The 22,735-nt window shown below is 36.6% G+C and overlaps 1 protein-coding gene across 7 annotated transcripts in view; it reads right to left on the bottom strand.

Annotated features, from left to right (window-relative positions):
• The window catches only part of GSK3B (glycogen synthase kinase 3 beta), a 203,045-nt gene that overhangs the window by 82,688 nt on the left and 97,622 nt on the right, over positions 1-22,735 (bottom strand). For all 7 annotated transcript variants that reach the window (XM_070243736.1, XM_001502477.5, XM_070243737.1 and 4 more), the window contains exon 3: positions 13,756-13,839. In XM_070243736.1, coding sequence (XP_070099837.1) covers positions 13,756-13,839 — 84 coding nt within the window. The remainder of the gene's footprint in view (positions 1-13,755; positions 13,840-22,735) is intronic.

Below are 22,735 nucleotides of genomic sequence, written 5' to 3'. Positions count from 1 at the left end.
GTGTAAGTATAACTCAAGGAATGGTGAGTCTTGGGTTTTAGAAAGGTCATTAACACAGATGTTGAAGCTATCCTTTTTTTTTCTTTTGGTAAGTTTCATATGTTTTATTTACTACCAAATTGTCATATCCTAGAAATAAGATTTTTTTTCAACTTTCAGATGTACACCATAATATATTTCAAATTCTGTGTAGATTACATCATGTTCAGCACCCAAAGACTAATTATAATCCATCACCACCCATGTGCCTAATCACCCCTTTTGCCCTCCTCCCTCCCCACCTCCCCTCTGGTAACCATCAATCCAATCTCTGTTGCTATGTGTTTGTTTGTCGTTGTTTTTATCTTTTACTTAGGAGTGAGACCATATTGTATTCAACTTTCTCCCTCTGACTTATTTCACTTAGGATAATTCCCTCAAGGTCTATCCATGTTGCCACAAATGGCTGGATTTAATCCTTTCTTATGGCTGAGTAGTATTCCATTGTGTATATATACCACATCTTTATCCATTCATCCCTTGATGGGCACCTAGGTTGCTGAAACTATTCTTTTTTCTAACTATTATGTGATTACAAGGCTTCTTGATTTTACTAAATCATTTGACGAAGTTAATTGTGATATATTTATGAATGACCTGGAGATATGCATAGCACTGTGTTATAATTTAATTCATTTGCTAAACAATAATACCAAAGTGAAAAATAAAAAGATGAAAAAATAAATTAAAAAATAAACTGTCAAGTTCAAGGGAGGTTTCAAGTTGTAGGGCTACAAGTTCTGTCCTTCCCTTGTCCTAACCAATATTTTCACAAATAATTTCATTTATTAGGGGCTGCAAAAGCAAATGCCTTCAACGGCTAAGGAACAAATGTAAATGCGTGAAGCCAAAATGTATAATGCAGCAAGAGACAGTGGTTGGTCAATCAGATAGTACAAGACTTAATTAAAAGCATTCTAATTCAAAAAAATATTAACAGAATCTGTTAGCCAAATAAAACACATCAGGGAATGGATTTGGCAGTCAGTTTACAATTTCTGACTTCAACACAACCAACTAAGATTGACAACTAGGATGAATGGCTTAAAAGGAAGGCCAAATAAGAATTTAAAGGACTCTAATAGACTGGAACACTAAGCCAAACCCACAATAGGAAATTTAATGAAGATAAATATAGAGCCTTATGATTAAAATCAAAGTATCAATTTACTATGGAGAATGACAGGTAAGACAGTAATTCATCTGGAAAATAAATGATAGGTGTAACTCAACAGAACTCAAAAGGAATCAACACTGAAATGCAGCTAATAAAAAACTTAATGCAATATTAGGTTACAGTAGAAGTATTACGTTCAGATCAAGAAAGGTAATTCCACGCTCCTTTGTATAGTTCAGGCTTCATTCGACATACTGATGATATCCAGTTTTAGGCATTATATTTTGTTCATCAATAAAGCAGAAGATATCAAAGGAAGGTTAACGAAACCATGTCTGCTATAGGTTGAATGTTCTAATTTACTACACTATGGAAAATATGGAGATTCAAATTATATTTGGACTAGTACTTCTTAGATTAACATAAGCCTATCTTTTTGCTGAAATAAATTTTATTTACTCCATTCATCATCAAAAACTTGCAGTTTTCTTTAGAACCATAGAGAAGGTTTGTTCATTTTGTAGGTATGATGTAAATATCCCTTTGACATTTATAAGCTTCATTTTGACAGTCTTCATTTTCTGAGACACTGGTGGTCTCTCATTTATATTTAAAAACATTGTGAACTACCATTCACTTCATGGCTCTTTGCTTGTATTCAAATCAAATCCCTTTTTTTTTTTTTTAAATCTGACTGGGTCCTAAAACCAAAAACCAAAACAAACACCCAATAATACTGCTACCAATACTGATTTGAAATAAATGGGCTCAACAACATATATTCTTTAGATGCTCTTGTTAAACTTAACAGATGTTCTGCTGTAAACTAAAGAGCCACAGGAATAATCTCTGAGGGGAGAATGCTCATCCCTAAGAAACACCATCACAGTAGAGAAAAAATTAATATTTTCACATTCCCAAAGTAGTTTTGTTTGGAGGTTTGTGCAAAAGATAATTCATGGGACTAAGGATGCTAATATTTCAAGAAGACAGAATAACTGCAATTCAGCATTTCTATCACTTATAATTTTCCGAAATATCTCAGGTTTGCTGTTTTCTTAATGTAATCTCTCTCTTTTGGGTTATCGGACAGAATGCCTAAATACTCAGATTAGCTATAGTTTTAAAAGCCAAATGCAGAAATACAACATATAAAAAGTATCATTTAGATGGAGATACTAAAAACACTTAGTTTACTAACATAACGAGAAAATAATAATTTAAAAGAACAGTTACTAGGCTTCCAAAAACTTTGCTAAGGAGTCACTGCTACAAAACCCTGCTAGTATACAAAGTGGATCTTATTCAGAAATATCCAAAAAATTACATGACATACAATTCAAGAAGTATTTCTCTCAATGGTTCCGTTTACCTAGTTAACACCTTTATTAATAAACTACAGTCATGCGTCACTTAACGATGGGGATACATTCTGAGAGATGTCGTGAGGCGATTTTGTCGTCATGTGAATATCAGAGTGTACTTACACAAATCTAGATGGTAGGGCCTATTAGACACCTAAGCTACACAGTACCAAGCTTACAGGACCACCAGCATACATGTGGTCAGTTGTTGACTGAAACGTCATTATGTGGTGTGTGACTGTACTAACTGTTGAGAGCCACTCCTCTAGGAACTCCACTCGAAAACCATTCACTAAAGAAACTTAAATGACAAAATTTTGACCACACCTAACAACTCAACAACAGCTGGAACAACTACATCCTACATTTGGAAAACAGACACCATTATCACGCTCTGATCCCCAGATGATTTTTGAGGTTGAAGAAACAAAACTGCCTGATGCTGCAGTTTTAAACAGAATCATCTAATTCTAAAAATTTGATGGGACGCAAAGCAGCATATCAGAGAATCCAGTAATAAGATAGTCAACAAAGTATCATGGTAGCCCAGGATTCTCCTCAGAATTGGGTTAGGAAACTCAGACAGCAAAAAAACTTCAAAATAGATGCCTTTTCTCTGATGGGTGTGCCAGGCTGGCTAGAGATGGGAATACTACTAACAGTAAAGTGGGTGTGGATTAGGAAAATGAGAAATATCCTTTTTCTTGGGAGACTGGGAGAGAGAATGGGGAAAGGAGGATGAGTACCTAGCCTACAACAATGACTATGTCAAACGTCATCCTTATCTCAAACCTTCCAACAAAATAAATACCAAAATTAACAAAGGTTTAAAAAAAAAAGTTATAAATGTACCAGACAACATGAGTATGTTTGCAAATCTTGGAGGACAAAATATCCGTAAGCTACTAGGGAAAATAATGCCAATTTGATTACATAAAAACGTAAAATTTTTACACTACTTTTTTTAAAAAAAACAGAAAAACCAAATTTAAAAAATGACAATTTAGCAAAAAAATATTTCTGCTCCACATGACAAAGGGCTAATTTGTTTTTGTTTAAAATACAAATAGCTCTTGGAAGTCAATAAGAAAAGACTAACATTTCAAGAGAAAAAACGGAAAGGGGCACGAACTGATGGTCACACAAATAGCCAGCAAAAATGTAGAAAGACGCTCAATCTCATACACAATTAAAGAAATGTAAAAATAACAATGAGCTATCTTTTTTCACCCATCAAACTGGAAAAGAAAACTCAATCTGTGAGAACTAAGTATTGCAACAGGGTCATTGGTCCAATGTGCATGGTAATTTCACACTTCTTGTAAAAGCCCAAGCTCTTGCAGCCTTTTGGGAAGTCGAGGGGTTACAGTAAGAATAAGAGTCTGTGGCATTTTAGCAAAGATCTGCTCCCTTACTCTGTGATCCTACCCCCACATTTGGGAAGCTCTATCTGGCACTCTACTCCAGAGAGGTGTGGCCAAGAATACAAGTAGCTCCCCCTCCCTTCAGCTCCCAGTCTGAGGCTATGGTTTCACCCCAGGAGGACAGGCTGTCACTGCGGCATCTCTCATCCCTGCAGTTCCAAGTTGCAAAAGATCCATTCCAGTTGGGCACAGCAGGAGGACTATGTCTCCCTGCCCCTACTCAGTCCTCACTACTAAGTCAGAAGTTCTTCTACTCCAGACACAGCAGACTGGGGCACTGAAAGCCTCATTCTCAACTTGCTCATAGGACAGACCTCCCAAACTGGGAGAGGCGAGCTATGAAGACCAGAGGCTGCCACTGCCCTTCCACCAGTGTCCACTCATACAGTGAGGGTGTTACTCTGGGAAAAGTGGGTCCTCACCACAAGTTCTAATGCAGTGGAACAGGGGTTCTGTCCAGAGGGAAAGGCAAACTATATTCTCTGTCAAAAGAGACTGGCTTTACTTGCAACACAGTAGGGAGAACTCCATGCCTATGGGCATTATCTAAAAACAACGGACATCTTTGTGGACAGCAATTAAGAGGAGGCTGGTAGGTCCATGACACAAGCAAAAAGGCAACGCACCAGAAGTTTAAAGAGAGCCAAGAAAAGGGATTAGCCAAAAAGAGCCTACTTGGGATCTCAGTTATCTCTGAAGGTCACTAAGGATGTGCACAGGTGCTAGTGTGAGCAGGATGAAGGACAATCGTGAAAGTACTCCTCAAGCTGCACATAGATATATAAATGCACAGGAGAAGCATCACTGGCACAAGGGGCTGACAAGCAACCTCTGACCAAACACTGACTGAACAATAAGCTACTCTGACCCAAGAGCAACTCGCAGGAATCAAATCACATTCATCCCTGGCAGGCAGAAAGATTATGAATGCCCAAGGCTGCACCCTCTCAGGAGCAATCAGAGGAGAAATGCCAAGCTACTGGTCCCTCGTTCAACAGGTGACAAATAAATATGAACTCCCTGAACTATGATAGTAGCATCCAAGCCACTCACACATCCAATGGTAAAAGATAAAAATATAATTAGCTAAGGAAACTTTAAGCACAACTTTTGACCAAAAAGTGACATTAAAAAGAAGAAAGATCTAGGGGCTGGCCCCATGGCCAAGTGGTTAAAGTTCTGCACTCTCCACTTCGGCAGATCAGGTTCACAGGTTCAGGTCCCAGGCATGGACCTACTCTACTCATCAGCCATGCTGTGGAGGCATCTCGCATACAATGTAGAGGAAGACTGGCAGAGATGTTGATCAGGGCTAATCTTCCTCAAGGAAAAAAAAAGAAGAAGAAGAAGGAGAAAGATCTCAAATAAATAACCTTTAGTTCCACTTTAAGAAATGAGAATTTAAAAAAAAAAAGGGGGGACCAGCCCAGTAGCACAGCAGTTAAGTTCACACATTCCACTTTGGCGGCCCAGGGTTTGCCGGTTCGGATCCTGGGTGCGGACATGGCATCGCTTGGCAAGCCATCCTGTGGTAGGCGTCCCACATATAAAGTAGAGGAAGATAGGCACAGATGTTTGCTCAGGGCCAGTCTTCCTCAGCAAAAAGAGGAGGCCTGGCAGCAGTTAGCTCAGGGCTAATCTTCCTCAAAAAAAAAAAAAAAAAAAGTGCAAAATAAACCAACAGCAAGCTGCTAGAAGAAAATAATAAAGACTATAACAGAAATAAATGAATTAGAGAACAGGAAAGTAATTCAAACAAAGAAAAAAAAGAAACTCTAAGTTGGTTCATTGAAAAGGAATCAACAAAACTGACAAACCTTTAGCTAAACTGACCAAGAAAAAGAGAGAAGACTCAAATGATCAAAACCAGTAATGAAAGAGCTGACTAACCTTACAGAAATAAGAATTTTAAGGGAAAAGTATGAATAACTTTATGCCAATAAACAAGATAATTTAGATGAAATGGATAAATTACCAAAATGGACAAAAGAAGAAACAGAAAATCCAAATACATCTATTACAAGTACAGAAATTGATTTAGTAATTTAAAAATTTCCCACAAAAAATGCCCAGGTATAGATGGTTTCACTGGAGAAATCTAGCAAACCTTCAAAGAAGAATTAATACCAGTCCTTCACAAACTCTTCAAAAAAACAGAAGAGGAAAACACTTGCCAACTCATTCTGTGAGGCCAGTATTATCCTGATACCAAAATCAGACATTATGACTGGGGGGTAAAAAATTACTAGTCAATATCCCTTATGAATATAAATGCAAAAATCCTCTGAGAAATACTATCCTGCAATGTATAAAAATAATTATACACAATGATCAAAATGGAATTCCAGAAATGCAAAGTAGGTTTACCATTGAAAAAAATTAGTGTAAAACAACTTATTCATAGAACAAAGGATGAAAACAACATGATCATTTCAACAGATGGAGAAAAAGCATTTGACAAAATCCAACAACCTTTCATGATACAAATGCTCAACAAACAGAACAGAAGGGAACTTAACCTCATAAACAGCATCTACAAAAAACTCACAGCTAACATATTTAAAAATCAAAGACAATGTCTTTTCCCCCTAGAATCAGGAATACGACAAGAATGTGTGCTTTCATCTCTTCTCAACATTGTATTGAAGGTTTCAGCAAGGGAAGTGGCAAGAAAAAGCAATAAACGGCATCCAAGACATTACATTTTGATAAAAGGTCAATTCAAGAAGACGAAACTATTATATACATATATGCACCAAACAACAGAGTCCAAAATATACGGAGCAAATATTTATAGAATTGAAGGAAGAAATAAGACAACTGTACAATAATAACTGGAGACTTTAATATACCACTTTCAATAAGGGACAGGACATCTAGATAGAAGAGCAATAAAGAAACAGAGGACTTGAACAATATTATAAACCAATTGGACCTAACACATATAGAAGATTCCACCCCAAAATAGCATAATACACATTCTTCTCAAGTGCACATGGGATATCATCCAAGGTAGGCCAAAAGACAAATCTCAATAAATTTTAAAAGAATGAAATCATATGAAGTATCTTCTCCAACTAAAATGGGATGAAACTAGAAATCAATAACAGAAGGAAAACCAAAAAATTCACAAATGTGTAGAAATTAAATAACACAGTCTAAACAATCAACAGGTCAAAGAGAAAATTAAACAACACACTCAAAGAAGAAAAATTAGAAAAAAAGAGATAAATGAAAACAAAGATACGACATACCAAAACTTACGGAACGCTGCACTCAGAGGGAAATTTACAGCTGTAAACTCCTACACTAAGAAAGAAGATCAAGTCAATAACCTAACTTTACACTCTGAAGAACTAGAAGACGAGAAAAACTAAACCTAAACAGAACTAAACTAAACTAAACCTAGCAGAAAGAAGGAAATAGTAAAGATTAGAGCAGAGATAAACAAAACAGAGAACAGAAAAAACAATAGATTCAACAAAACCAAAAGGTGGTTCTTTGCAAACATAAACAAGATTGATAAACTTTTAGCTAGAATGACAAGGAAAAAATAGAGAAGGCACATATACTGAAATCAGAAATGAAAGTGAGGACATTACCACTGACCTTACAGAAATAAAAAGGACTATAGCAGAGTACCATGAACAACTGTGTGCTAATAAATAAGATAACCTAGAAGAAACTGATAAATTCCAAGAAACACGCCAATTACTAAACTGACTCAGGATGAAATACAAAATCTCAACAAACCTATATAACAAGGAAAGACTGAATCAGTAATCAAAAACTTTGCAAAAAAGTAAAGTCCAGGACAAGATGGTTTCAATGGTAAATTCTAACAAACCTTTAAAGAAGAATTAACAATAATCCTTCCAAACCTCTTCCAAAAAATAGCAGAGTATAAGTGTTCAGATTAGTGCCTAGCATATAGTAAGCACCATATAAGTTTTGGCTGTAATTATTATTACTACTATTATTATACAGAAAAGGCTATTTATTCTCTTCTAAAAGATCTCCCAGGTAGATACTATACAATCTCCCCTTGTTCAACAACCATTACTAAGATATTCTTAACTGTTACATTTCTAACATACCGCTTCTGGAGAAATCTACATTCTATGCTAAATAGTACAGCATACTATGCAGACTCTGGAGACAGACTGCCTAGAGACGACTCCTAACTTTGCCACTCAGTAGCTGGATCACTCCCGGGTTGTTTACTTAACTGCTGATACCTCAGTTTCTTCTTCTATAAAATGGGGATAACAACAGTACCGATTCTTCACTGGGTTGCTATGAGGTTTAAATGAGTTATAAAGTACATGTAGAGGGCTTAAGGCAATGTCTGTCACATAGCAAGTGCAATATATATTATTAAGCAATAATTTGTAAAATAGTGAGTTAATGTTTACTAAGTGTTAAGTATAGGCCAGGTGTTATGATAAGCACTTAATAAACATTATTATACTTTTTTCCTCACAGAATCCCTACTGTACAGATGAGGGAAAAGGTTTACAAAGGTAAATATCTTGTTCAGTCATACTGCTATCAAATGGTAGAAATGGAATGCAAACCCAAATATTTCTAGCTACAAAGCCAGTAGGCTTTACTTTTCAGAATGGATTCACCCCTACCCTTTCCTCTCCAGCACTAGTGGCCAACAGGCATGATCAAGCACACAGCACTCTTCCCTCTGACCCCAGAAGCAGAGTACAATCTTTCCCTTCTGCACACAGCCCTCCACATAGTTACTATCAATAGAACAAAATTGAAATGAGGAATGAAATCAATTTGCCATCCTTGCTATTTAAACTGTCTCATACAAGTAGAGGGAGAGTTTTATTTAAGGAAGCCTCTCTCTTCATTACTTAAGTAATCAATCTATGATGAATCACAAATAAAATATTTTTACATGTAAGGTTACTTACAGAAATTTTTCTTAAAGAAAACTACTAACCAACTTAAATAAAATTTAAGGCTCCTGCAAAGACACAATGCGGTTTACATACTATGTCCTTCAGAGTCCTAGGGCTCTACAGAGGTGAGCTGTAACTCGGAGAAGGCCAAGTCAGCTGGTCCCACACCCTAGTTTCAACCAGAGCAACTCTGCTTTTTCTCTCTTCTATCTGTAAACAGGAGTTCTTAAAGTTTCATTTGGGAGGAATGGGGCTTCTACTGCCAAATACTGATATTGAAAAAACACTATTACATAGGATACCTGGAATTCACTAAAGATTATAAGTCCAGACTTTCAAAACATTCAAAAATCTCATTCTTCTCTGATAAAGGGAAGAGTGCTACTTACTCTCAACTAAATCAGTTACTAAAACCTCTTGGGTAACCTACAGTATACTAACTGATTACATGATGCTCCAGTTACTATAGCAAATACCAATAATTCCAATCAGAATACTATGGCTAAGACTAATTAGGTCATACCTCTAGTCTCTGTCCTGACTTAATTCCTCCTTCTTCTTGTTAAACTGGCTACTCCTTTCACCAGTTATAGGCTAAAAGTTGATTATTCATAATCTCTAAAGAAAACAGTATTTAAAATGGCAGGGTGGAGCACAATAAAAGAGAAGGTCACCAAAGCAAACCTAACCATTCAGTCAAACTGTGGTCAGTGGAAATATCTGCCAAATATTACAACAATCCTACTTTAGCTTCACCCAGAGCTGAAGGTGTTTACAGATAAAAATTATAATGAAGCCCCAGGGTAGTTTAGCTACAATTCTAAAATTAAAAATAACAATGGGGGGGGGGGTGGTAAGCCCCACGGCCTAGTGGTTAAGCTCAGAGCACTCTGCTTCAGCAGCCTGTGTTTGTGGGTTCAGATCTTGGGTGCAGACCTACACCACTTGTCAGCCATGCTGTGGTGGTGACCCACATATAAAATAGAGGAAGATGGAACAGATGTTAGCTCAGGGCTAATCTTCCTCAGTAAAAAAATAAAAATAAAAATAACAGTGGGAGGTAGTTAAGGGTATTACATAGTGCAACAACTCAATGGAACATTACATAACCAATAACCACAAATATTATGAGGCACCAAGGGAATGTTTTTATGAGATCTTGAATATTTAATAAGGTTATAAATAATTATTCATACAACCATGTAAAACAGGTACATATGGAATAAGATACGTAGAATTGAAGTCAGAAGCAGAATAGTGAGTGAAAAATTTTTCTTCTTTAAAATTTCCCCAAAAGGGAGTAGTAGAGGCTCAGAGAGAAAGGATACCAAGAAAGAGAATGAGGAAGGCTCAAGACATCTGAGAATCCATGTAAAGATTTAGAAAAGATCAAAGAAAGAGAATAAGATGGATAGAAACCCAACAAAAGAGGGGTAGAAAAACCCAGAGAAAGAGGTTGATATAGGTCATAGGGGAAGTAACCAACACACACACACACACACACACCCCAGAGGGAAAGGAAATCTGAGGGGGTGACATAGACCAAGAGGGAGGGTAAGAAACCCAGGGACAGAAAGATAAGAGACCCAGTGCCCAGAGTCAAAGAGGCAGAAACTCAGCAAGTGAACAGACTGAAGAGAAAGGAAAGAAACGTTTAGAAGACACTGATAGAAAATGAACAGAGGGAAAGAGAGTCAGAGATGATGGACAATGATGACGAGAGAATTGCAAAAAATTCCCACATACATTTGAACTCATCCATCCTGGAGCCTAATCAAGTCTTTGATCCCTATAATCCTGAAACACTGAATTCTTCTTTCTCATCTTTCCAATGCCCCCAACCCATCCCCCTAGTTGCATCCTCACACCTCTTTTAGGCTCACACTCTTATCATTGATCTCCTGCCCAGAGCTTTCCCCTGAGCAATCTGGAACCCCAAAAAGAAATTCTTCATCGAGTTTTGAACCCTAGTTTCTTCGGAGAGGGTCCTTTCTACTGTCTTTGCCCTAGACAAAACCTGGATCCCATTCAAAGGCACTGGCTTCCTTGCAGCTGTCTCAAATGAAGACTGATCTCATTGCTGAACATATTCTACGACCAGAAGGCAACACTGGCGAACTGCTGGCTCTTCGCTGTCCTGGCCTCAAACAACATGCTCTCTCCCTCCTTCTTGAACTCTTAAGAGCTCTACTACATGGCTACATTCCCCCTCTATCCAACCTTGTCAATCAATGTCATCTCTGCACTTAGCAGCCTCCCCATTACCACATATGAAGACATACACGTAACTGTCTACTGGGCATCTCTATCTGCATGTCACACAGGCATCTCAAACTACTAATTTACTGTTTCCTCCCCCAAAACTCCTCTAACATATACACATAGACAAGACATAATGCTTCCATTAGAAAAATGCCTACCTAATATAGGACTAACACATTTAGAAAGAAATCATCTTTAAGAATTCGTAAGAATCTCATAAGACATTTAGACCCCTTTTTAAACAGCAGCTCTGAGTTCACCCTCAGTAACCTACTCTTGGAGAGAGAGAACTGATAATAACAAACCTGGACAACCCTAGAGCAGAATCCATCTTCTCACATGGGACAGATTAGTTTACTACCTAGTCTTTTGAGTGATATGTTAGTCCTGCCAGAACAACTGAGAAGAAAGGAAGAGGAAATCATGAATAGGGCAAGAAAAAATTATCTTTTTGTTGGCTGGAAGATGGTGGGAGGCCCTGAAACTTTCTATTTCTGCCTATCTTCATACAATTTTCCTTTTTTGACAAGGAAAGATCATTATTTTTAGCAATATATCACAAATTTTCTTTATTTATGGAGCTATCCAAAATTTAAAGGTGTCTTTTTTTTCCACTTTGGAAAATTTACAATGCTCAAGAGAAAGTTCTGAGATAAATATTAGAAAGTCTATTTCTTTTTTATAATAGAAAGAGGTTCACTGTCCTTCCAGTTAATCTCCCTTAATGATTTCTCAATTGCTCTTTATTTGTAAGACCATTTAAGATAAATAAGCAGCTCTAAATAGCAGCAGGGAGGAAATCACTCTCTGGAATACACAGACAATAGTCAGTCCACTGTCACTCCCAAAAAAGGACTAAGTGAGGGTGAAGGCAGGTTGTGATGGGGGCTTTCACCAAACCAAACCAGACAGTTAAGCCTTTAGATGCCACCATAAATAGAACCTTACATTCAAAGGGTTTAATATTCTTCCCTTTCCACTCTTTACTTTCATAAGAGTTAAATGAGTTAATATTCTAAAGCACTAAAACAGTACCTGGTATATAGGGAATGCGATAGGAATTAAAATAAGTAACCAAGCAAAATGTTGAAGAGTTTTGTAAGGAAGCCTTTGCAAATCCATCTACGTGCAATCCAGTGGTTCATGGAACAAATAATTCTGACCTTTACTTTCCTCCCTGGGGTATCATAATGCCTAGCATCTAATAACAAAAAGCCATGAGGATGCAAAATTCCATTATAAGAGTGCTGTGAACGTAACAGATGCTCCATAATTTTATTTGGGAAGGGACAGGAAAAAGTAAAGACATGCCAAAATAGATAAGATTAAAGACAATAACAACCAGTTTGCAAGGTTTAAAAAAAGAAGCATGAACCAAGTAATTGGCTTTAGAAACAAAGAGCTCACATACTTAGGAGGGTTTACAGTCCCTAATACAAGCAGAGGCATCATTTAAATTTTAAAAAAAGAAAAGGCACCTGAGAAGTGCCAATTTGCTACTTTTAGTTGTTAAAACATTAGCTATCTCCCTCCCACACACACACAATTATATATCTATAGTCATGTATACCACAATCCTGACTTAATACATGAGTACCTTCCCATATTACAGGCTCTGTCAAGAAAAAAAGAATTTCCAAGGAAATAATCTAAATAAAACGTAATGGAAAATGATTAAACACTAGCACACTGGGAAACAGTTATGTGAAGGAAAAAGAACACCAGGCTAGAAATCAATAGGCATTATGGATCTTAAGGACGTTAGATATTATATGCATAAAATCTGAAGCCCAAAATAGCATATGAATTTATCCAAAGTCGTATTTGTTTAGCCAAAAGATTAAGTGGTTTGTTACTTGCCCAGCCTCTTTACCCCAAACCAGTGAAGGAAAAATGTACAGAAAGATTGAACCTGGGAAGAAGGAACTGTGAACAGGCAGGAAGAAAAAGACCACGGTAAAACAGAACAAACAGATTTTTCTATGCTTCCAACTCCAGTGAGTATTATGACATTAATTATTGCATCTTCTGAAGAGAAAGACAGACCAAGGAGGAATTGACAGCAAAGTCTTCTTTAATTATCCTTTGCTTTCACAGAATCAAATGTGGTCATAAATAGTGATCACTTATAACAAGCTCTATAATATTCTACCTTTTCCAACTTTTTCCCTAGCCAAGGATAGATTAAACTTGCTTCCCAATGTTTAAGTCTCATTCTGGTCCTACCAAAGTCCTCCTGTTTCCCTTTCCTGTAATACTTCCACTTAACAAAATGACATCATTTTCTTCCCTCTACTAAACAAGTGAACTATCAAGGGGCTCCAGAAACATATAAGGACCATAGAAGGTTTAAAAATATATATAAACTTGCTTTAAAGAGAGATGTTTAAAAAAAGAAGAAAATTCTAAAAAGTTCATTTCCTTCATCTTTTCATTAACATTTTCCTGATATAACTAATGATATTCAATGATCCTATCTTAAGCTCAGACACTAGGGCCTGTGTTTTGGAATTCTTCCATTCAATTAGCAAAACTGTTTCACTGGGGAATGGGGGGAGAAAAATGGGGACTATTTCTAGAAGAATAACAAATCAATCCAATATTCAGTACACACTTTCTACAAGACCTACCTTCTCACCACTTGAGTAGAAGAAATACCGCAATCGGACTATGTTACAGTGATCTAGCTTTCTCATGATTTGGAGCTCTCGGTTCTGAAAAGGAAACACAAGAAAATACTTTTTAAAGGATAACTGCTATTCATCATATTGGCTAAGATGCTTCTGAAATAACATTAAACACTAGAATCAGCAGGCTCTAGATATGCTACTGAAAAGTATGGTCTATAGACCAGTGCTGACTTGCAAACTATGTTACTAAATTCACATACTATTTACTACTGCTCTGCAATAGGATAAATACAGAAATTAAGATTAAGTGTTTAGAATACTTTATAGCAAGTTGAGAGAATAATTTTAGGTCTATGAATCTTTTATAAAAGTGGGGCCTATACTTTGTATTTTTAAAAATTTCACTTTTATAGTAATTCATTTGTATTGTATTTTACAAGAATATCAGTCTTAAATGAGTTGGAAATTTTGAAAACTGGTACTTCACCACAAATAGCTTGAGAAGCACTGGTCTTTGGTAAGAGATATCTGAAATGAGCTATTACTACTATAATTTTTTGCAACTATAATAAAAAGCAAACTTCTCACCACACAAATGAATTTGGGTGCAAAGGAAACTCTTACAAGCCCTATCATTTTCCAAGATACAGTGAAAAATCTGAGTTAGCCCCATCATAAGGGCTCAGTTGCTAAGTTTTAGAGAGTTAAAATATGACATACTAGAAATTATACAGTCCTGATACATTTATAGACCACAAAAATAATTTTCCCTTTGGGGAGCTTCAAAGTTACACTCACTCTTCACGGAAAGAAAACATGAAATAATATAATGACTTTCTAACACCATAAGTTTTGTAGTAATAATTAAGAGTATATATTAACAAGATAAATGCCAACAATCTACTTGGCTGTCAGAAATCCAGTTAATAAAGGCCAAATTACTAACACAGAGAAGGAATACCAAAATACCAGCTATGTGGACTGAAAATGTGAAATTTCAGTTAAAATAATGGTTTAGAAGAGCTAGAAAACATAAAGTATATACTTGGGAATCTTCAAGGGAAATGCTGTTAAGGTTAGAAAAAAAGGCCAAAAGAAGAGGAGGGGGGATGCACAGGGGATGAGGAGCCGAATAAGGAGCAGAGTAGGCTCTAGTTCTTAGAAGATGGACGCAGGAATAAGCGAACGTTTCTCCTCCCTAGAAACTTCCAACAGGCTCTATGGTTGTTTTAGTATGCCCTCTCAGGAAAACAGGAAACTGAAGAGGACTCTCCTTCTGTCCCTTTATATTGACCATGAGAGCTGGGCTTACGTATACGGTGATATTTAAAATTCTTTTGTAAGACATTAAGCTTTCATTCCCTTACTTGTTATATATAAAATGTTTATAGTTGAAGCGATAAACAGAAACTCAGACAGGACAGTATAATTGTTTTAACAAAGGTAATAACTGATGTCAGACTCTTAAGTTTGACTAGTGCTGAGGACACAGAAAACTTTACCAATTTCAAAACTGTGTCCATTTCCATTCCAATGTGAAGCCATTTCTGGAGTATGTCTATATTTTGCCAATTCACATCTAGGTATGGCTAGTTTTGTGGGAGAACTACTAGTAAGCTAAGACTCACTCCCTCTCATGATATACAAATATTAAGACTAATTGTTTAACATAGCCAACTATGTTAAAATAAGCTATCTATTTTCCAATACTCATGAACCAAGTAATAGAAAACTATTAAATTCCCAGAGAAGTTGTGAAAGATTATGCACACTGCCTTTTATCAAAAAAGATGCATAAGTGAAGCAAGTACAGGGACCTAAAAATTCATCTATCCTTTCTCTGATGTTCATATTCTATTCTTTTAAAGAGGAGGTTTAAATTTTCTCATTTTAAAATTCCCTAAAAGATCTAAAATATAAATTTCATAGAACAATATTTATAAGTATTAATCAAGCCAATACTAGGCAAAATTCATGCCTAAGATGCATCTAAATATACAACGTATATTAGTAATGCATGTAAATATACAACCCGATCCTAGGCATTTTTACTGAGTCATTCTTTATTAGTTCACTAATGACATACTAATTCTATGGAAAACACTGTTGTTCTACAAATATAGTGTACCTAATTCTCTGTCAGGTATTATTCACAGTGTTAAGGATATGGCAGCAAACAAAACTAACAAAGTTGCTATCCTCACGAAACTTAGAGTCTATGAAGGACAGGGAGGAATAAATAATATATTTTCCTGTTAAGTAAGAGGATAGAACATGATAGAGAGAATGGGCTATAGTAGACCTCACAAAGAAGGTAAGATCTGAACACAAAGCTGAATGATATGAAGATGAGAACCATGTGAAGACATGAGATAGGGCACTGCAGTTACAGGGAGCCCCAAACATAAATGCCTAGAAGTGGGTTTGGCATATTCAAGAAATAACTAGAAGGATAACGTGATTGCAGCATGGTGAATAAAAGAAGAGAAGTGGGAGATAAATTCAGAGAGGTAGGCAGGGGATATGTTAACCATGAAAAGACACTGAATTTCACACTAAATGTAAAGGAAAGCCAATGAGATTTTGACCAGGAAAATGATATAATCTGATTTACCTTTTCAAAAGATCATTCTAAAAACTGAAGAGAATAAATTTGAGGGAGAAAATGGATCAAGAGTTCTGTTTTCCATCTATTAAGTTTGAAATCCTTATTAGACATCAAAGTGAATATACTAAGGCTTAAGGTAGAAGTTAGGGCTGGAAATATTTATCTGGGGGTCATCTGCATGACAGAGACTTAAAAAGCAAGAGTGATACTCAAAAGTATCACCTAAGGAAGAAGTTTAGACAAAAAAATACATTCATAGTATGAAAAGGAGTGGATCAAGTGAATGAATCAAGTCAATGAAGTAGGATGAAAAACAGGAGAGAATGTTATCTTACAAGCCGAGTTTAAAAGGCTGGGGTGGCGGGGGGCAGTGGGGGGGGGGGGGCAGTGTCAGAAAAAGGGAGTGACCATTTATGCCAAAAGCTGCTGAAAGGTTGATTAAGATGAAAACAGAAAATTGACAATAGGGATATGGCAAATGCAGGATGCTGATGACTCTTAGAAGAGTGATTTCAGTAGAACAGTGATAACAAAAGCCTGCCTACCTAGAGTGAATTAAAGTGGGGCTGGGAGAGAGAGGGGAAGGACTAAGAAGTCACAAAGTTCAAAAAAGAGGTAAGATTTCCAGCTACAGTAGAAATAAAGAGAGAGACAAATTCACTCCTCCAAAACACCTATACAAAGGACTACACTGTAGAAAACAACCATTTCAGGGCTCTGGAAATTGACCAAAGGCAAGAAGAAATCAAGAAGCATTTTTTCATGAAATACGACTAGATATTGGAGTCAGGAGAGTGGGGGCCAGTGGCTTTCTTGCCAGGGGATGCTACCACCATACCCCCATCCCCAGCTCAGACACCTGAGGTGGTTTTACCAGGGCAGGGTTGGCCATGAAAACCAAGAGTTCTGCTTCCAGAGGAAGCTACCATCATTTAGAACAGAGAGCACAAACACAAGTCCAGTGGCACTGGCAGCAGAAATAGCAATTTGATAGGAAACAAACTAAGAAAGCCGACAGCTCTGCTACCCTGTGGATGCAGTGCCAGCTGAGGAAAATGAAAGACTGGCAGAACACTAAGAAATTTAACAGGAAGACCCTGGAAATGAGAGAGGCCTAGAGGAGCTAATAAAGAAGCTCTCCACATGTCCCTGGCTGACAGAGAGCCTGTGGACACATACAGAAGAGACCCAAAAGGGCCTCTGAGAAAGTAAAAGCTGAGGCTGACTTAAAAACTGCCCAAATGTTGAACATACTCCCTAATCCATGTACAGAATCATCAAAAACGATGGAAGCTTTATAAACTCAAATGTTTGCACACATCTCTAACCAATAAGTAGCTGACCACTAAGCTTTGCAGACAAAGAGTCAAGCACTAAGAAATCAAGCTAAAAAGTGAAAATTAGAATAAAAAATTTTAAACAGAATAGGGACTTCAAACTGTGGAGGAGAAAGATTCTATATATTAGATGCAGGTAAGTTACAAAACAAAGAAAACTGCCACAACAACCTTCAGGAGGATTTAAAAAAAATCAGAACCCATAGTTGCTACAATATATTATCTAAAATGTTCAACCAAAAAACTCGAGAGATGTGCAAACAACAGGAAAAGTTGACCTACACTAAGGTGTAAAAAAACAGCAGACAAGAGCAACTGACTGGGTAGACACAGCTGTTGGATTTAGCAGACAAGAATACAAAGCAGCTATTATGTTCAAGAACATAAAGATCTGAAACTGTAAAACTCCTAGAAGAAAACATAGGCAGTAAGCTTCTTGACACCCGTCTTGGCAAGAATTTTTTTAGATCTGACACCAAAAGCAAAGGCAACAAAAGCAAAAATAAACAAGTGGAACCACATCAAATTAAAAAGCTTTTGCACAGCAAAGGAAACCACCAACAAAATCAAAAGGCAACCTACAGAACAGGAGAAAATATCTGCAAATCATGTATCAGGTAAGGGACTAACGTCCAAAATATATAAAGAACTCATACAACTCAACAGCAAAATACCAAATAACCCAATTAAAAAATGGGCAAAGGACCTGAAGAGACATTTTCCCAAAGAACACAGACAAATGGCCAACAGGTACACGACAAAGTGCTCGACATCACTAACCATCAGGAAAATGCAAATGAAAATCACAATGAGATGTCACCTCACACCTGTCAGAATGGCTATTATCAAAAAGAATAAATAACAAGAGTTAGTGAGGCTGTGGAGAAAAGAGAACCCTTGAGCACTGCTGGTGGGAATGTAAATTGATACAGTTACTATGGAAAACAGTATGACAGTTCTTTAAAAGGGTAAATACAGAACTACCATATGATGCAGCAATTACACTTCTAGGTATTTATCCGAAGGAAACGAAAACACTAATTTGAAAAGATATATGCACCCCTATGCTCAATGTAGCATTATTTACAATAGCCAAGACACGGAAACAACCTAAGTGTCTATCAACAGGTGAATGGAATGTCTATCAACAGGTGAATGGATAATGAAAATGTGATATATGTACGTATGTGAGTGTGTCTGTGTGTATATACACACATATATAAAATTGAATATTATTCACCCACGAGAAAAAGGGACATCTTGCCATTTGCAACAACATGGATGGACCTTGAGGACATTGTGCTAAGTGAAATAAGTCTGACAGAAAGACAAATACTGTATGATATTATTTATATGTAGAATCTAAAGAAGCTGAACTCAAACAAACTAGAAGGGTGGGTACCAAGTATGGGGTATGGGGAAAAGGGGAGATCTTAGTCAAAAAGTACACACTTCCAGTTATAACATGAATAAGTTCTGAGGATCTCATATACAGCATGGTGACTATAGTTAATAACACTACTATATATTTGAAATTTGCTGCCAGAGTAGATATTTAATATGCTCACCACAGACAAAAAAATGGTAATTACAAGATGTGACATGTTAGTTAGTGCTTTGGTGGTAATCATTTTCGAAAATATAAGTCAAATCAACATGTTGTATACCTTACACTTACACAATGTTGTATGTTAATTATATCTCAATAAAGCTGAAAAAATTTAACTGTGGAATAAATAAGTTCAAAGAATTAAGGAAAATCATATTTTAAAAATCAAAGAAAATATGACAACTACACAAGTAGGAAATTTCAACAAAGAAATATTAACTTTTAAAACTCAGAAATATGAGAGTTGAAAGGTATAATAACAGAAGTGAAAAAGTCACTATGGGCTCAAGATTTGAGGTGGCATTTTAAAAAAAATCTGCGAACTTGAAAATAGAGAAATAGAATATCCATTTGAAAGACCAAAGAGAAAAAAAAGACTGCAGAGAAATAAACAGGGCCTCAGAGAGCTCCTGTAGGATAACATCACATCCATTAACATCAGTATAATGGTAGTATCAGAAAAAAGAGGAAAAGGAAAATGGAGAAGGAAAGAAATGTTTGAAGAAATAATTGCTGAAAATGTTCTAAATTTGATGAAAAAATAATCTATTGAACCATAAAGCTTAATGAAACCCAAAAGGGATAAACACAAAGAGATCTGTGGCTGGGCACATCACTTTTGAACTGAAGCCACACAGAAAAAATCATGAACGCAATAACAAAAAATGATTCATCACATACATGGGAAAAACAATACAATTAACTGCTGACTACTCATCAGACTAATGGAGGCCAGAAGGCAATAAAAAAATATTCAGAATCGTGAAAGAAAAAACAACACCTGTCAACCAAGAATGCTATATACACAAAAATTATTCTTCAAACATGAAAGAAAAGATGAAGACATTCCCAGATTTAAAAGAAACATGGAGAATATTCTATAGTAGAAGGCCTGTCTTTAAGAAATACTAAAGCAGGTCTCCCAGGCAGGAAGGAAATGACACCAGCAGGTAATTCAAATCCATGAGGAGACATGAGAGCACCAGAAATGGTAAATAGAAATGCGAAAATATAAATGACTGTATAAATATATTTTTTTCTTTTCTTCTCTTAATTCCATCATAGACATAAGTTGTATAAAGCAACTATGATAATAGTGTATTATTAGGTTTACAACATAAATAGGTGTAATACATATGACAATAATAGCAGGAAGGAGGGAGAAGAAAATGGAGTTATATTGTAGGAAAGGTGCAATATTTTACTGAAATTAAGTCAGTCTACCTTGAAGCAGACTGTGATAAACTGAAATACATATTGTAATTCCTAAAGCAACCCCTAAGAAAACAATTTTTTTAATGTTAAAAATCAACTCTGAACCCAAAATGCTACACTAAAAAGATCTGTTCAACACAAAAGTCAGCAATAAATAAGAACAGAGGAACAAAAACAACATGAGAGCAACATGAGGAAAAAAAAGCAACATGGGACAGGTAATTCCAATCACATCAAAAACTGCATAAAATATGACTGACTAAGCACACAATCAAAGGCAGAGACTGTCAGACTAGATAAGAAAGAATGCTCTATCTTCTCTCTACATTTGACATACTTTAGATTCAAAGACACAAATAACTTGAAAGTAAAAAGATGGAAAAAGATATACCATACAAACAGCAACCAAAAGAGATCTGGAGTGGCATTGTTACCAACAAAGTAGATTTTGAAAGAGAGAGAAATATCCCCATTTCCTACCAGATAAAGGCTAAATCACTTCATAATCTAGTCCTTCCTTTTCCACTTAACCTTGTCTTCTATTCATGACCAATGAGATAATTAGATCTCACTTCTCACTCTTTCTGAATATATTATTTCATTCCCATTTCTAAGCCACTGATCACACTTACCATCATTGGAATGTCTGGACCCCCCATTCCACCTACACACATTTTACCCATCCTTTAAGTTCCTATTTAACTCCCACCACTTTAACAAGGCCATCCCCAACTCACATGGATCTTTTCTGATCTCCAAATTCCTATAGTACCTACAAATATTTCGGAATTTATTATATACTCTCTTAGTGTTATTTTTGCAATTATAGGTCAATGGTATTATATAAAAGCACACTTTTCAAAAAACAATTTATAGATTATTGTTGGAGAGTGAGGTCAGTGCCATGCCGGAGTGAGCTTGTCTGGCACTCTCTCCCCCCCAACACACAACAAAAAGGAGCAACTATATTCCAACAAAAAACACCCCAAAAGCACAGGAGTCCGTGGAGAGTCACAGCAGCCACACGACAGAGGGTGGACAGGCTGGAGCCCCCCCCCCACTTGGACAAGCTGGAACAGGGTAAGAATGAACTTCACTCCCTCTCCTACAGACTGGGATTGCTGCCTTGGGAGGCTCCAAAATGGAAGGAGTGTGGGAGGGGTGTCCTCAACAAGCCAACCCCAAGAGACCAGATAGCGAGAGCTGATCAGGAAACCCAGGACTGCACACATGAGAAAGCAGCCCTCCTCTGACCCGCGTGGTACCTCACCATCTTGGCTGAAGGCAGAGGGCTCAGAATACGCAGCTCTCGACTCCCATCCAGTGGTGATAGTCTGTAACTGCAACTGAATAATATCACAACGGGAAAACCCCATTCTTCCAACATCAGGCAATTCATCAAATCTCCAGAACAGAGGGAAAACACTAAATAACCAGAATTCAGTCCTAAGGACTCAGAAATAAGTAAACTAAACGACAATGAATTCAAAATAGCTATCATCAAAAATTCAATGAGGTAAAAGAGAATATGGAGAAACAATTCGACGATTTCAGGAGCTACTTCACAAAAGAGATTGAAACTATAAAGAAGAATCAATCAGAAACACTAGAGATGAAAGACACAACGGAAGAGATAAAACAAAATACGGATTCCCTGACTGCTAATATGGACACCACAGAGAAGCAAATCAGCATAATCGAAGACAGACATATTGAATTGCTCCAGACAGAGAAGGAGAGAGAATTGCGACTAAAAAGAAACAGAGAAAGTCTGAGAAATATCCAACTCAGTGAGGAAATGCAACATAAGAATTACAGGTATTGCAGAAGGTGAAAAGAAGGAGAATGGAGCAGAAAGTGTACTCAAAGAAATAACAGCAGAGAACTTCCCAAATCTAGGGAACGAGAGAGAAATGTGTGTAGAGGAAGCTTTCAGATCTCCTAGATTTGTCAATGTAAAAAGACCTACTGCAAGGCATGTAGTAGTAAAATTGGCAAAAATGAATGACAAAGAATCTCAGGGCAGCAACGCAGAAGAAAATAACCTACAAAGGAACCTCTATCAGACTTTCAGCAGATTTCTCTGCAGAAACCTTACAAACTAGGAGAGAATGGAATGACATATTCAAAACTTTAAAAGATAAAAACCATCAGCCAAGGATACTCTATCCAGCAAAAATATCCTTCAGATATGAAGGAGAAATTAAATCC

The sequence above is a fragment of the Equus caballus genome, chromosome 19 (genome assembly GCF_041296265.1).
Source record: "Equus caballus isolate H_3958 breed thoroughbred chromosome 19, TB-T2T, whole genome shotgun sequence".
In the NCBI taxonomy this organism is placed as follows: domain Eukaryota; kingdom Metazoa; phylum Chordata; class Mammalia; order Perissodactyla; family Equidae; genus Equus; species Equus caballus.
Note: the sequence above shows the minus strand (reverse complement) of the source record. Positions and strands in the feature narration are given on the sequence as shown.